The 14,888-nt window shown below is 39.8% G+C and overlaps 3 protein-coding genes across 6 annotated transcripts in view; all 3 read right to left on the bottom strand.

Annotated features, from left to right (window-relative positions):
• Positions 1–995, bottom strand: part of LOC122405706 (protein FAM76A) — a 60,631-nt gene extending 59,636 nt beyond the window's left edge. For 2 of the 4 annotated variants that reach the window (XM_043410603.1, XM_043410605.1), the window contains exon 1: positions 281–995. In XM_043410603.1, the coding sequence (XP_043266538.1) occupies positions 281–376 (96 nt within the window). In that variant the 5' untranslated portion in view covers positions 377–995. The remainder of the gene's footprint in view (positions 1–280) is intronic. The other 2 variants (XM_043410602.1, XM_043410601.1) reach the window with 2 other exon arrangements.
• Positions 996–2,551: 1,556 nt separating this feature from the next.
• Positions 2,552–7,836, bottom strand: RpIII128 (RNA polymerase III subunit RpIII128). The gene is made up of 13 exons (XM_043410599.1): positions 7,705–7,836; positions 7,546–7,634; positions 7,143–7,297; positions 6,625–6,801; positions 6,241–6,532; positions 5,984–6,141; positions 5,804–5,912; positions 5,405–5,704; positions 5,099–5,299; positions 4,738–5,015; positions 3,501–4,480; positions 3,130–3,425; positions 2,552–3,002 (listed from the first exon to the last, which is right to left on the bottom strand). The coding sequence occupies exons 2-13, from the start codon at positions 7,621–7,623 to the stop codon at positions 2,619–2,621; spliced, it is 3,408 nt and encodes a 1,135-aa protein (XP_043266534.1). The 5' UTR covers positions 7,624–7,634; positions 7,705–7,836; the 3' UTR covers positions 2,552–2,618.
• An 88-nt stretch (positions 7,837–7,924) lies between these two features.
• LOC122405707 (uncharacterized) lies at positions 7,925–10,104 on the bottom strand. The gene is made up of 4 exons (XM_043410606.1): positions 9,934–10,104; positions 9,692–9,799; positions 8,332–9,081; positions 7,925–8,243 (listed from the first exon to the last, which is right to left on the bottom strand). Exons 2-4 carry the CDS (start codon positions 9,692–9,694, stop codon positions 8,148–8,150), a joined length of 849 nt encoding a protein of 282 aa, XP_043266541.1. The 5' UTR covers positions 9,695–9,799; positions 9,934–10,104; the 3' UTR covers positions 7,925–8,147.
• Positions 10,105–14,888: the final 4,784 nt, after the last annotated feature.

Here is a 14,888-nt window from a genome sequence, read left to right as displayed (position 1 = left end):
TTACAGTTGGCAACGAGTATCCCAATAATTTGTACATTGGGTCGTCGAAAGCGTCGCTCCGGAGGTTAAACGAGACTGTCTAAAATTAGGATACATCTTTATCCATGTATAGGCCGAAATTCTTTTCGACATTAATTCGAAGATAAATTTCTTCTAACAAGACAAAGCGAATACAGAATTTGGCGAGACTGAAAAAAGCGCGATAATGGCGTAGAAAAGAAGAAAAGGAAAGGGGGGATTGAAATATAGTAAATTCAGATAGAAGTCAAAGACACTTTACCTTGCACAATTGTTGTCCGGGTGACAGTTCTTCGAAAGGATGTCTGGAAAAGCATCCGGAGCAAGCAAAAAGCGCTTTGGCGTTGTTTGAGCTCATCCTCGAGCTTAAATAATGCACACACGTTTTATTCCTTTCTAGGCTCGAAAAAAACGCGCAAATTTTGGTCTGCAACACGCGCGAGTTCCCCGTGAATGTATATATTTTTCGTTCGGAGTACAAGAATATTTAACGAATTTATTTATTTTCAAGATAAATTGAAAAAAATGCCCTTTCAAGAAGTTTCACGCACCAGGATAACGTGACTGACGTTTCAATACGGAAATAAGTTAAAAAACATAACACATCTGCGAAGAGGAAAGGGGCAAGGGAAGGGAAGCGATGACGGAGAGACGCGATGTATCGGGTGGTCTGCTATTCCAACATGTTTTCCGTAAAGCACGCTCTTTCTTCTTATTTGTTTTTTATTCTCAAAATAGCACTCACTCGGAAAAGAGGACTATCGAAAAACAGTAATTGTTTTTTTTTTTAATTTAGTAATTTTATAACTCTTTCAATAGAACGCGACAATAAGACGCAACTCGCGCACGCACTCGTTTCGACCGGCTGTTGATTCAACGCGTATTCGGGACTCCAGTGTCACTTTGAGCGCGAGAGAAAGAGGCTCGAACCAACTACGCGTACGTGCATTCGTGTGCCCGTGTAAATGACGAAAGAAATCGCCGTTTCGCCGTGCTGTGGCGGTGGCGTTTAGCGTTACAAGAGCAATAGAGGGCGCTCCGATTCGAACGCGTCCACCAGTTGCTGTTGCCGCTTGATGCTTGATGGACAAAAATCGCTGCGAAATGGTTCAACGGTTTTTATTTCGTAAGACTCTTCCGGAAATTCAATGAAATTTTGCAATTGCCAGGTATACATTTTTCTTGACCTTCTTTCCGTTGATCGAGGTACACTACCATCGACTCCTTTTAGTCTCGAACCCAAAATGTAGACGCTCCTCCGAAATGTAGTAAGTTACAGATTATAGGGGAAACGCCATTTTGTGTTCCAACATCGGATTTCCAGGAAAAAAAAGTTAAACAGATTATCATGCATATTGAGTTTCCCATGCAAGTTGATAAAAATTAATTGTAATCGATTACAAAGCCGATGTAACGAATATTTTTTCAACTCCATGATTTTGGCCGATCAGTATTCTAGATTTCTAACTTTTTCGTAATAATGCAAAATCGTTTGTTGGGCTCTCGTCGGGGATTGTCGGATCAAAATCGACGCTCGACGGAAATTCCTTTCAATTTTGAGACATCGAGAATTTTTGAAAGCCGAATCGAAGCGTATTACACGAATTTTAAGGATAAGTTTGGCGAATTTGCATGTTCATTAGAACGATATGATCATTTTGTGTGACTTTGACCGATTTTTCTCAAATTATAACTCAAAAACTTTGAAAAACAAAAATATCAAAAATAAATAAATGGTTTGTATTTGGCGGTTTTCCGTTTGGCAAACAAGAATCCCGATATGTTCGTAATCCTTAAAACATTGCTGGTTTTTCACTAGTTCATTTGGTGTATTTACATTCGTGAAGCCCAATTCTGTTCATCAGTTCTCTACGCGGCCTTGGCCCGGTACGGCGCAGATGGTGGGGAGAATTTACGCTTCGGCTTCGGCTGCCGCCGCTCCGTAGCGAGAATAGTGGGAGAGCTCACGCTTATTGTTAGCAATTGTTAGCATGAGAAAGAAGGTACTCGCTCGTGTCCTCGTGTCGTGTGGTCCTCGCGGCGAGGATGGGGGAGCGAACTCGTAGTCACGAAAGCGACTCGAGGCCCGCAAGGCGACCGAACGATTTTGAAAAATTGGCAACAACGCAGAAAGAGTCTGAGCGGTCTGAGCGTTGGCCGGCCAAGCAACGTTTCGCACTGTCGTAAATCGATTTTAACGAAGTTTATAAAACGGAGCGTAGAATAGGTGAGGCACGAAACTCTATTTGATCTTCAGTAAATACAAAAATTTTACGTTCAAACACTTTCAACCGCATTGAATTGTTTTGTCAAACGAAATAAAAATATTTTCGACACGTCGAATATTTTATAATCGAAAAAATGCAAAGATTATTACAAAAATTGCAATTGTTTTAGAAGTTCGAATTAATTGATAAAAATTGGAATAAACTTGTGCAGGGCTGTAGAAATTCATTAAATTTCGGCATGGAAATAACTCTAGTTACGAAAAAGGTGTTTTGCGATTCTCGAAATGAATATGATCCAAGACGAATTCAGACTGTACATTTTATTAAGCGAGCCTCTCGTTAGATAGAGAAATGCTTATAAATAATTGGTTCTCACTCGCAGTAATTTTTCAACGTCAATCTTGGCACAATATTCATTGATTGTAGTTCTTGGAACAAAAGTTTGCACGCGTAGGGCATTGAAATAGTGGAGACACAAGCACTCGATCTACAACTGTGACACCAACCACTGTACGCCATGAGACCGCATTTGTTGCAAACGTCAACGTCGAAAGCGTCACTGGAAATCATGAGGCGTTCAACGAGCATCATGCTGGCGCCGTAACCGATCAAGCAATCTCTTTCCATCTCGCCCAATCTCAAGCCACCCTCTTTCGATCTTCCTTCAGTAGGTTGCCTCGTTAGAACAGCCCTTGGCCCACGAGCTCTCGCGTGCATTTTGTCCTGGACCATGTGCTTCAACTTTTGATAGTAAACCTGCGTCGATAAGGAGGTTGAATATGGGCAATAAATAAAAACTATTTTTTCATATTTGAACCAAAACCGCGAAAAAAGTTAATTTATCTAAATTTGACTGGAAAAAATGACACTAGGATTGCATTACCGGTCCAGAATAAATGTAAGCTTGCAGAGGCTCCCCTGTGATGCCGGAATAAAAAATATCCTTCCCCATGTAATTGTAGCCGTGATTAACGAGCTCTTCGCAAACGTCCGAAACTTTCGAGCCACCGAAAGCCGTGCCATAGTGAAATTCGCCTTTCAAAACACCAGCTTTTCCTGCTAGCAACTCGATGAGTTTACCGACCGTCATACGGGATGGGAAGCCGTGAGGGTTCATGATCATGTCAGGACATATGCCAGAATCGTTGAAAGGCATGTCTTCTTGTTCGACGATTAAACCTTGAGAACGAAATCAACATGAGAATTGAAATTTTCTTTGCAGATTCGAAGTAAACGACTGTAAGGGCGGCTCACCGGTAACTCCTTTCTGGCCGTGGCGACTGCTGAATTTATCGCCAATTTCGGGCCTTCGCGTTTGTCGTAAAAGAAGTTTTATTAAAAATGCATCTTCAGCGTTGCTGGAAATCATGACTTTTTCAACGTAAGCTGGCACCGGTCCCTTGAAGACGACCGGAACCTCGCGATATTCCGATTGAGCAGGAATATTGGTTGGATTTACCGGACTTATGGTGGTCGATGGAATGGATTTGTTGACCATAACTTTGCGGTTTTCGACCATTTCACCGGGTGCAGCGATCCCATCGGAGTCGATGATGTCGTGTTTCCAGACCGGTTTTTTCGTCGTCCCGTCGATCAAGGGGCCCATCACTCGGTCGTAAGTTTGATTCCCATATCTTTTGAGAGTAGTTTTAGCGTTTCTGTAAACCAGACACCGACCGTAGCCACGATCGATCGAAGCTTTGTTTAGGATGAGGGCGTCTTCGATGTCGTAACCGCTGTACGACATTACAGCAACGGTGGCGTTTTGTCCGGCTGGCAATTTGTCGAAATTTATAAGTTCGATTGTACGAGATTTGACCATCGGAGCTTGGGGATAAACGAGATTGTACATGAGCGTGTCGATTCGATTACGCTGGTTGTAACCGATCGTTCCCATCGCTTGTTTTCCCATAGCACATTGATACGTGTTTCTCGGGCTTTGATTGTGATGCGGATAGGGCACGAGGCCTGCACAAACTCCCAGAAGAGTGAAAGGCTCGATCTCTAAATGAGTCGTTCTCTCGTGTATGTGAGACTCGTCGAACGCAATGAAACTGTCGTTTTCCTCGTTTACGTCGAGATATTCGATGAAACCGTCCTGAAGAAAATCCTCGAAAGATTTCACACCGCGTTCTAAATCTTTTATATCGCTTTCACGTATCAAAGGCTCTGAATTTTTTACTATTATGTAAGGACGACACAATCTTCCGCCGTCCGAACTTATCTGAACACACCTACAAATAGAATGGGAACAAAGTTTGAAGATGCCCAAAGAACTGAGTAAAATGATTAGTTTCAATGAATTACAGGAAAACAATAACATTGCAATCGTCAAGGAAATTGTACAATTTCATGCTATCGTCTCTTTAATTTTTTTTTTTTTTTTTTACAAGAAACTTTATTTTGTGACTATCGGATGCCAGATATCAATGAAAAATCGAGGTTGCTTAATAGCAAGCTCGACAGTATGTAATTGGAAAGATGTATTCACCTGTGTTGATGCTGCAAATATATGGAAACGAATCCATTAACGAGACCTTTTCGTCTGAGCATTCTAAACACGTTGACTAGTCTGTTGTAATTTTTCACAATACCCAAAATGTTGCCGTTCAAAAAAACCATGTAAACGTCCTTGTTGTTTATCTCTTCGCCACCGAGTATGTTGACGTTTTCGACGCCAAGATTGAAAGCTAATCTGACGATGGGTTCATCCTCAACTTCAGTGGTGATGTGTGTCATGAGAGCCAAATTTTTCACTAAACCGCAACCCTGAAACCGCAGTTGGCGATTAATAATTTTGTCAAACGTTTGATCATTTCGATGACGGTAATTCGGTATTATAATTTACTGACTTCTCCTTCAGGAGTGTCACTCGGACACAACATTCCCCACTGCGACGGTTGGAGCGATCGTGGTCCGGAAACTTTTCGGGTTTTTTCGAACTGCGAATTCACTCTTGTCATCATACCCAATGCCGAAATGTAGGACAATCTCGATAGGACTTGGGTCACACCGTGACGTTCCATTTTGAAACGTTTAATGGTCCAATTGCCCTTGAAATATTCAAACGAAAACAGATTGAAACAGTGGAACTTTTAGAAAAACGGTTTTTCGAGTTGAAAGTTGAAAAAAAAGTGAAAAAGACACGTTGAACTCACGGAAGATATGGCGAAAGCCAATCCATTGGTGATCTGGTCTTGTCTCATGTGTTTCACGATATCGAATTGTGCAGCTTTTATCTTGGGTATATTTTTGTCCGCTATTTGTTTCAATTCCCAATTGAATCGTTTGAACAAATCTTCGAACATGAGCGACAAAAGAGATCCAGCCAATTCCAATCGCTTGTTACCGTAATAATCTCGGTCGTCAATTAATTTACCGTCTACCTGAGCTCTCATTACTCGACGTACCATCAATGCGAGATAGGTCGCTTTCATTTTGAAATTGAAATCTACGACCTGTAATTGAAACGGTTACCATTTATTTTTTAGTAGAGCAGCTGTCGTTACATGAATTCATTGGATTTAACGATTATGCTTAGAGGCCATTTTTCTTACCGGAACGTGAGAAAGGACGTTGGTGGCCAACAGATCTTTAACTTCGTCTATGACACTCGACTTTATCACAGAAGCGAATCGTTTTTGTTTTCTTTTATTGCTAAGGTACCTGTTGGATAATTTCGGTGAAAAAAATGTATGAGAAAAAACTGATATAATTATGATGAATTTTCAACCTACTTGAGCGCTTGGTTCTGCGCAAAAACACTCAGAGTATGACATTCTTCTAAACTGGGGGAAAATTTTTTCATGTAATCCTCCTCGGTTCCTATTAGCTGCACGATTTCTTGATCAGAAACTATTCCCATCGCTTTAAACACCACTGTCACTGGAATATCCTGTAAACGAGTCACCGTTTGAACAAACAAAAACCATTTTTTAGCAATTCGACTGAAAATTACACTCATGAGCTGAATAAATCTGAGTCGATAACTTACATCTTGAAAAATATTGTGTCGCATGTAATATTTTCCACCTTTTCCTATAACGTTTGTTCTTGTTTTTCTCTCGTGAGTAGAACTGTTACAAGAAGCGACGATGCATCCTTTGCTATCTTGTTCCAGGATGATTCTATTCCTCAACATCTGTTCTTGGATGAGGATGACCTTTTCTTGACCGTTTATCACAAAATAGCCGCCAGGATCGTGTGGACACTCGTTCATCTTGGCCAGCTCGAAGTGCGATTTGTCGGTGAGTACGCAATTTGAACTTCTTAGCATAATTGGCATCCTTGATAGAGAAAAATAAATGTACCAAGGGACTGCGAGAGTGAATAGAATCTCACTTTTTCAGGTCAGAAATTCACTCTTACAACATTATACCTTCCTATCAAAAGATTATTTCTGATTATGGGCTGATGTCCTCGCGTGTACTCAATGTCCACCGTTATTGGCGCGGAATAATTTAAGTCTCGTAAGCGACACTCGTGAGGCGTTGTAGATCTTGTTACATTGAAGCCTTCCTCGACATCAGGGGAACCGATGTATACATTCAGATATCTTTTTAAATAAGTTTCAAGGATGAATTGTGCATCTTTTTTCATGAAAAACTTTACAGGATCGGAATTTCAAAATTTGCAGCAAAACGAACATCTACAAAAATTCACTCATCTTTCATTTACAACAATTAATTTTCCACAATTTTAGAATTTTTTTCAATGAATAGTTATGAATTTTTGCAGAGTTTGTGATCGCGCCTTTTCAAAATACTAATTGTTTGCTATTTTTGTACCAAGTATTTCGATTCGGGACCATTTTTATTATGAAAAATAATAAAACTGTCAATGACAGTGATAAAAAAGGCCAATCAATTGATCCATCAGTATGGGCAGGTGACTTACTTGACGTAGAAGAGTGGATCGGCATCACTAATCACCTTTTCGTTAGCTTTAACAATCTTTTTGATTTCAACATTGACGAAATAATTGAAGGAGTCAATGTGTTGCTTAACGAGTCCTTTCCCCTTCAAAAAAGCTGGCACTAATTTCCACTTATCCTGGGAAAGTTCGCAAAGGTTCACTCTCTTAGTTTTATACTTCGATTTGAATAATTACGAAATAAATAACGCGTTTCGTCACACGTCCGTACGATTAGTAATAAAATAACGAATGAATTTGACAATTCTGTAGTTCTCTAGTATAAATACATTTTAAAAAATCAATGGATAGTGTAGAATTAAAAAAACAATTTTGAATTCTTTCTATCGAAAAGTGTGTGCACGAAAAAGCCTAACCTCAAACTCACCTGTATGTGCTTAACAACTTTGTTATATTTTTGCTCAGTTTTGAGCCCATCGAGGCCATTCAGTTTCATTTCACCCATTATTACGAACCCTACAAATAATTGTCATAATTTTTTAACTAAAAAATGACAAACATCAACATCGTTTACATCGAATCTAACCTTCAAGTGTGTCGAGTCAAGCCGATTCTCGAGCCGGCAGGGCCCGAATTCTTGCTGCGCAGCAGAGAGCAGAGCTGATCTTCAGTCAGTGAGAGGGATTCACAACGGCTGAATCGAAAGTGTTTGCCGCACGTTTTTTCGTGGAAGCAAGTGAGAAATGCTGATAACTCAAATGGCAAAATGCAAATAAAAATACAACAAACCACCAGGCTTTTTGTGATCTCGTTTTAGCTCACAATATTTATTCAGTTTCGATTGTATTCACATAAATCGAATGAATCATTTTTTCTTAGATAAAACGCCATAAATTTATTCAAAATAGCGCTCATTTCGTCTTCATTCGGAAACCTTTTGCGATCGCATCGGTTTTCTGGACTTGAAAAAAAAAAAAAAAAAATAGAGATTCACCCCTTCGCTTCCGAAACTTCAATAATTTCCGATTCCTAGTATTGAAAAATGGACCCCTCCGTTAATGAATAGATTTCATCAATAAGTTCCTGCTGTTGATTTTGGAATCGATTTGGATTTGGAACGTAATTCTATAACAAAAAAGTGTTAGATTTTTAAAATTTTGGCCTTGAAATGCTTACAAAAGTTTTTTTCTTCTTGCCTCCCGTAAAAACTTACCGGCTGCTGAAAAGCTTCGGTTGAATGAGTGGAAGACGACGGACCTGGATTCGCTGCTGGTTGCCTGCCAACTGCGAGGCTATCCCGCGTTACTGGACGTCGAAAATTTCTGGGGACTCGTGGACCTCTCAATTCATTCATAACAGCTCTTCCACGTTCGTAACTATTTAAAATAATCTCCCTTTTTGGTATAGCCGTGTTAACGAGTTCTTCCATAGTATCCAAATCATAAAGCGTTTCCTCGCGTTGTTTTTCATAATTTCTATTCAGCACCTCCCTCACTAGGACTGGCACCGTAAGATCGCTCAATTTCTTGATGTATGGCAACTTTTGTTCAAATAAGAATAAAGTATCCGAAAAACCGGCAATGACATCGATAAACAAGTGCGCCGTGTCAGTTTTTTTAAAGGCTTGAACCAAGTGTCCGAAGTTGGCTGGTCCAAAATAGCTAACGAGTAAAATTGGCTTCGGTGGTGTCGTAAGAAATACGCGGAAAAGCTTTATTGCTATTTTGAGTGAAACAGTTGGCAGCTTTTCATTATTCCGAAATACTTCAGAACCTTGGAATCGCAATCCATGAATTGGAACTGTCGGCGGTACGAATCCTTTCGGAGGCTTGATCCAATAAGAAAATGTATCGTCTTCGCGTTTCGCTATCAGCTGCGAGATGTAGTGATCTCCGTTGTGGCGAAGCATCGATCTAAGGCTGAAGTAAACTACTTCCCAGTCATCCGTTCCGGACATCGGATCCTGCAGTGAAAATAGCTTAGGAGTCGCGCGTTCATGAAGTTTAATATCTTTGTAGGCAGATCATAATCGATTTAAGGAGTTTCGGTACAGGCGATACAATGTTGCCATGCTAATCCATGCTAATAAAATTTAAAAATTCAAAAAGTTTAGAATTTTATAAAATTTGGTGAACATATTCTTTAGTGCCAAATTTGACTATACAAATTTTTTAAGATTTTTCTTCTACACAGTTATCGAGTCACTAAACTATCACTAAAGTTTACGTGTATAAGCATAGCGTTTCCATATATATAGGTATACATGCCGGGCATAAGAAATCTGCTTTAATGCGTAATTACTCGATAACTAAGTAGAAGAAAATTTTGAAAAAATTTGTGTTTTCGCACTTGATGTTGAAGAACATTATCACCAAATTTGATCAATTTCTTAACATTTAGACTTTTGTACCGAAACTCCTTAAGAAAATTTAATCAATGACGAAGCTCAGGAGTGATCTGAAGTGTTAAAAATTGAACTGGATACCAAGTGCGAGAGGAAACTCTTCAGATCGATCGTTGTATTAGTCTCTGAACGATGCTAATTTGAAGTGATTTTTCGTCTAAATAATTACCATCTTTTGCTGCAATTCTCTCCTTCTTACTTCTTTCCTTTATTCCTCGAATGTTCGAACAGAAATTCTTCGGAGCTGATGAGATTGAACTTTCCTGGATTCCTCTCACTAACGGCCAAAATATGATTTGGATTTCAATGAAAATGTGATCAATTTGAAGATGATCCGATTCGTTTGATTCGTAGCGATCACTTTTTCAGCTGTTTCTCCAATTGCCTGATCAAGTTGAACGTCAATATTACCTGCAAGCTCCACTCTTGACTGAATTCAATCCAAGTTTTTTCCGGTCCAATATCTCAGGAGAAAAATACTTCTCATTTTCGTTAAAAAACGATTCAAAGTAACAGCGTAGCCTTGAGTGGTAATGCTTTTGATATCGTTGAACAATAATGAGTAAAACGACTCGTGCGAGGTATTCGTCCTTTCTTCCGAGCACGAACAACGTTGCGATATAAAATTAGCTCTTGATCCGAGTTGGCCTCGTGAGTAATATTTCCACGTAGAAAAAACAAAATACTTTTTAGCACTTAAAGATAATCGTAGATAACAATACAGCATTGTTTTTCGGCGAATAATATTCTGTGTTGCATTTTAAAATAATTGACTACTCAATTTTAAGCGTAACGAACCATTTTAATTTTCGCATATTTATAATTCGATGCTCATGTAGGACAGTGATGAATTTTTGTAAAAACTCATATTTGATTTTAGTATTTTACTATGAATTCAGAACAGCGCTGCGAGTGGATCAAGCACTGGTAAAAGCGAGTCCTGTGTGCCTGGAGCTTTGGGCTCAAAAACGATTTTAGCTCTCGCGTTGAGCGTTGTTGGCCAATGCAAAGTTCCGTGTTATCGTTCGTCGATTTCAACAAAATTAGGAAAACGGAATACGAGAAGGAAAATTCTACTTTACAAGCTGTCACGTGTAATTTTCGAAATGTTTTGCAGCTCAAAATTAGTCAACACAATACGATACCTCACAACACCAAAAACCACCAATCGATGCGTCGAAGAAAGCTTGATCCGGGAGGAGATGACTCTCGTGTGGGTCAACTGAGAAAATTACGTTCGATCCTTTGTGTCAACTCCTCCATCGGTAATTTCTGGACTACCGTTTTCCAGCTTTATTGAAAAAATTTTAGGGAAATCACTTTGGCTTGTATCACGAGTTGGAATGAAATTGAGGCTGTAAATTTCGTGAAGATGCAACGACTCAATTTCTGGCTTCTACCCAGTCTGAAGGTTTGTGGTCGCGACTTACTTAGCTGCAGCGGATAAAGACCATTTCTTCTCCTTAAAACTGAAGTAGTTTCGCACTCAACGCTCCTTTTTCTCACGTTATCTGGTGTCAAAAGTTCTGTAATACATCGACCCAATCCGTTCCCATACGTCAACTGCTTCACTTTTCGTTCTCATCCATTGAACAGTCATTCAAGCTTACCAGAGCGAAAAGCAACGATTTGTATCGCGCGGTGGACATTTCATTGAAACATTTTTTAAAATCCTGAATCGAATTGCAAACATAATTTGATTCTCAATTTTCATATTTCATATGAAATTTCGACAGTAAAGGTTGGTCGGAGGTTGATCGGAAGTTGACACGAATTATAAGCAATAATTTTCCTTCTTAAAGAAATAAAGTTTTCACTCTCGGTGAACGAATAAAAAAAGTGATCAATCACCATCAAAATGCAAGGCTACGTGGTTTAATAAGCAGCAAAAAACGAAAATTCTTGTACAGCGTCATTTTTGAGTACATTTTAATATAACGGGAGAAAATAGCAGGAAAAACAAGAGGGAGAGGGAGAAGGAAGGTCCTGCAGTTTTATGACTTTGTGACACAGGACGTCACTTCGCCTCCTACTGCTTGCACTTTATTACCAGCCATTTCCGTCCTCGTATCACCTTTTCTCCTGGCGTTACGAATTTATTATTTATAAAGTCGAACGAGTCTGCTTTTTTTTTCTACTTTTCCATCCTTCAAACACCCATTCAACGTTACTCTTCTCGGTCGGCTTTACACACGAGTGTAACTTTACGTTGTGCAAAATCACATGCTGAAGTATCGAGCTGTGTCCTGGCTCAGAACCTTGGTCTCTTTTATATCGACTATTATCTCGTAAAACGTACCAAAAAAATTTTAACTAATTGGACACAAAACAAGGACTGTCGTTCCTTGGAAATATCTGTACGAAAATCTTGCTTCTTTCACGCTCTTCGTTTCATATTTGCCAAGCCTTTCTGCGAATTTATCTAATTATTTGCTAGAAGTACGATCAACCCGCCTTTTTCGTTCAGCGACTGTCGAGCAAGAAATATTGGATGCACGATTCCATTGACTCGACTCGACGATATCATTCGGTCAATTTGGTCGTTGGTATTTGAACAAATATTTCATTAAAGCCATCGATGAATTTTTAATCGCACTCGTACGAGAAACGACCAAAATTTCGCTTCATTTCCCTTCCATCGATTCGCGGAGAGGGCCAGTAATGTCGACTTGCCTTTTTCGATTGATCTTATCAAATTTACACTGGGCTATGTTTGTTCCCGTTATTTTCGTCGCTACGAACGTTCGTGAACAGTCACGGATATGCGCGTGTATAAATATATGAAACAATCGTTGCCAGGCTTTCTTATCAATTATTAAACGTATTTCATATTTAATGATTCTGATTAGATTGCTGTAAAAGCTTCGGATTATCTCTCGAGTGGTGACATATGCCAGTTCCATCTACATTTCTCTGCCTCGGTGAGATTTTTAATTCAATTTTTTTTCATTTACATTTTCAGGATTCTCTCTATCGTGTCCTTGAATTTCCAGTATCGACATTAATCCACCCATGTGTGCTTTTCGTGGTAGCTCCAAGTAACTGTTTGCTCGCGTGAAGTAATAATGGAAGCGAAGCCACTGTTGAGTATCATTCGAAAATCTCGTGCACTTCATTTTTCCCTTTTACTTCGACCTTTCACTTTTTCCTTTTAAGGTAACTCCTGTACTGCATGCTAGTCAAATGAGTGCTGAATTTTCAAAACGCTTTTAGACCAAGTTTAACGTACCGATTAAATGTATTGTTAGTGGAGTTGTGTTACAGCTTATCTCATTAAGATGTAAAAATATTGAAATCGCTAGTTTTGCAAAAGCATCAACTGATAAATGCAAATTTCCACGCTGACACATTTTCACTGGTATTTTTCAAAGAATTATCTGCATTTTTTCATCGAGTTTATTGCAACAAGTCTCATTTTGTTCGTCAACCGGTCCTCTATGAATCCACCATGCAATTGTTTTTTTTAACTTGATCGTTTCACTGTTGCAGCTAATTGTTCATTGAGTGAAAAAACTTTTTCATTCATAATTTCTCTCAGGAATGAGTTTAAAGGAAAATCTACGTGGTGAATTCGCAGAGGATCAGTTGAGGAACAAAATGAGACTCGGTGCAATAAAATCGGTTGTAAAATACAGATGATTCTTTGAAAATAGCTGTGAAAATGTGTCATCATGGAAATTTGCATCCATCAGTTGATAGTTTTGCAAAACTATCACTTTTAATATTTTATCACGTTAATACGGTACGTGTTGAACTTGGTCTGAAAGCGTTTTGAAAATTTAGCACTCGTTTGACTGGCACGCAGTACAGGAGTTACCTCAAGCATCCAAAAAAACGATAGTGAATGATTAGTGGATAAAAACCACGAATATTCCTCGATGATTGAATCGAAGATGAATTTTTCGTTCATTTTCAATAGCCAAATAACGTGCAAGTAAAATTAGACGTGACCTCCGGACTGGAATTGTCGTCAGATTTCAATGAATTTCGTTGCCTCGAATAAATCGTCTGAGTCGCGCGCGTTGCGGGCACAGCCGAGAAGAAGCGGTTTTTCTCGGCATCTGCGTTTATCGCGGATTCATATATCGCGATTCTTCTCGCTCTGACAGCTAAGAAAATACGCGATTGAAAAAAGAAAAGAAAAGAAAAAAAATATATATCTCGGGGTCTGCCCTTGCATGCGCTCAATCGATAATCGCGAGCGAGAGGCAAGTGGTTTTCGGGGTAAAAAAGGGGTGGCTTATGCTCTCGGCGGCGGGCGTCTCTAAATATAAAAATATATAAAGACGCGCACACATTTTGGCAGCTTCGAATGAAAAGGGCGTTGTTACACACCCGCAGCAATACCTTCGGCAGCATTTTCACTTTCGACTATCGATATACGTAACACACCTTTTATATACACATATATTTAACACAGAGTGGATACATCTGCGAGGTATCATCAGCACGGTACAAAAGACCGATCCATCATTCGCCCGGACAATCCGAGTTCGAAATTGCGGCGAAGCCGACATCGGCTTCTCAGACCTTCCCGCCAGTTATGCTACACGTTTTTTTCTTCTATATACATCTATATACCACTCTATATTATAATACCTTTCCTCAGCTTCGCAAACCGATCTCCCGCGCGCGCGCACGTGCGATTATAATGGAGATTAAGCCCAGTGCAAACAATAAATTCTGCGCTACGTGAGACAAACGCAAGCTTCCGTGTGTACGATCTTACTGAAAACTTGACAAGATCAAATTCTCTGAGGAGTCGATTATTCGTGAAGCAGAATTTACCAATGTCACGTTTGCTCGAATCGGGCAAATGGGACGCGCTACCTCGAGGTCGTACTTTGGAAACTGCAAAAAATTTGAGATCACGATTCGTCATGTATTTTTCTCGCCCGCTGACCCACCTCCGGGCCCCTTTTCGACCGCGTACTATTTATTCCCATAATATTGATTTTCTAGCGATAAGCAGACTCGACGTCACTTATTTTTCTACATTCCGCGCGAGGGTTATTTTTACGAAGCGTATCAAATGAGAGTTATTTTAGTTGCGCGAGGAAAAAGTACGAATGTCATTTGTGACTCGCGGAGATGCGATTTCATGCGCGCGGGAACAAGGAACGGTTTCGTTTTTTCAAACACTTTCGTGTCTACAGAGGCGTCGCTGCGCGTTATCGGAGCGTATCAGTTGAGAGGCCACGAGATTGTTGAATTCCCATTGGAAAATCATGATTATGCCGATCGTTTATTCGGGGCTGCCGTTACCCAGGTCGCTTTGTCGCTTGTTTCGTCGGCGTCGCGCACGCGCGCGCGATGTATTTCGTGCTCGATTTAAAGGCGCTGCGCAAAGCTAATCGTTAATAAAT

This window comes from Venturia canescens, chromosome 2 (genome assembly GCF_019457755.1).
Source record: "Venturia canescens isolate UGA chromosome 2, ASM1945775v1, whole genome shotgun sequence".
Taxonomy (NCBI): Eukaryota; Metazoa; Arthropoda; class Insecta; order Hymenoptera; family Ichneumonidae; genus Venturia; species Venturia canescens.
This window is presented reverse-complemented; position numbering and strand designations above follow the sequence as displayed.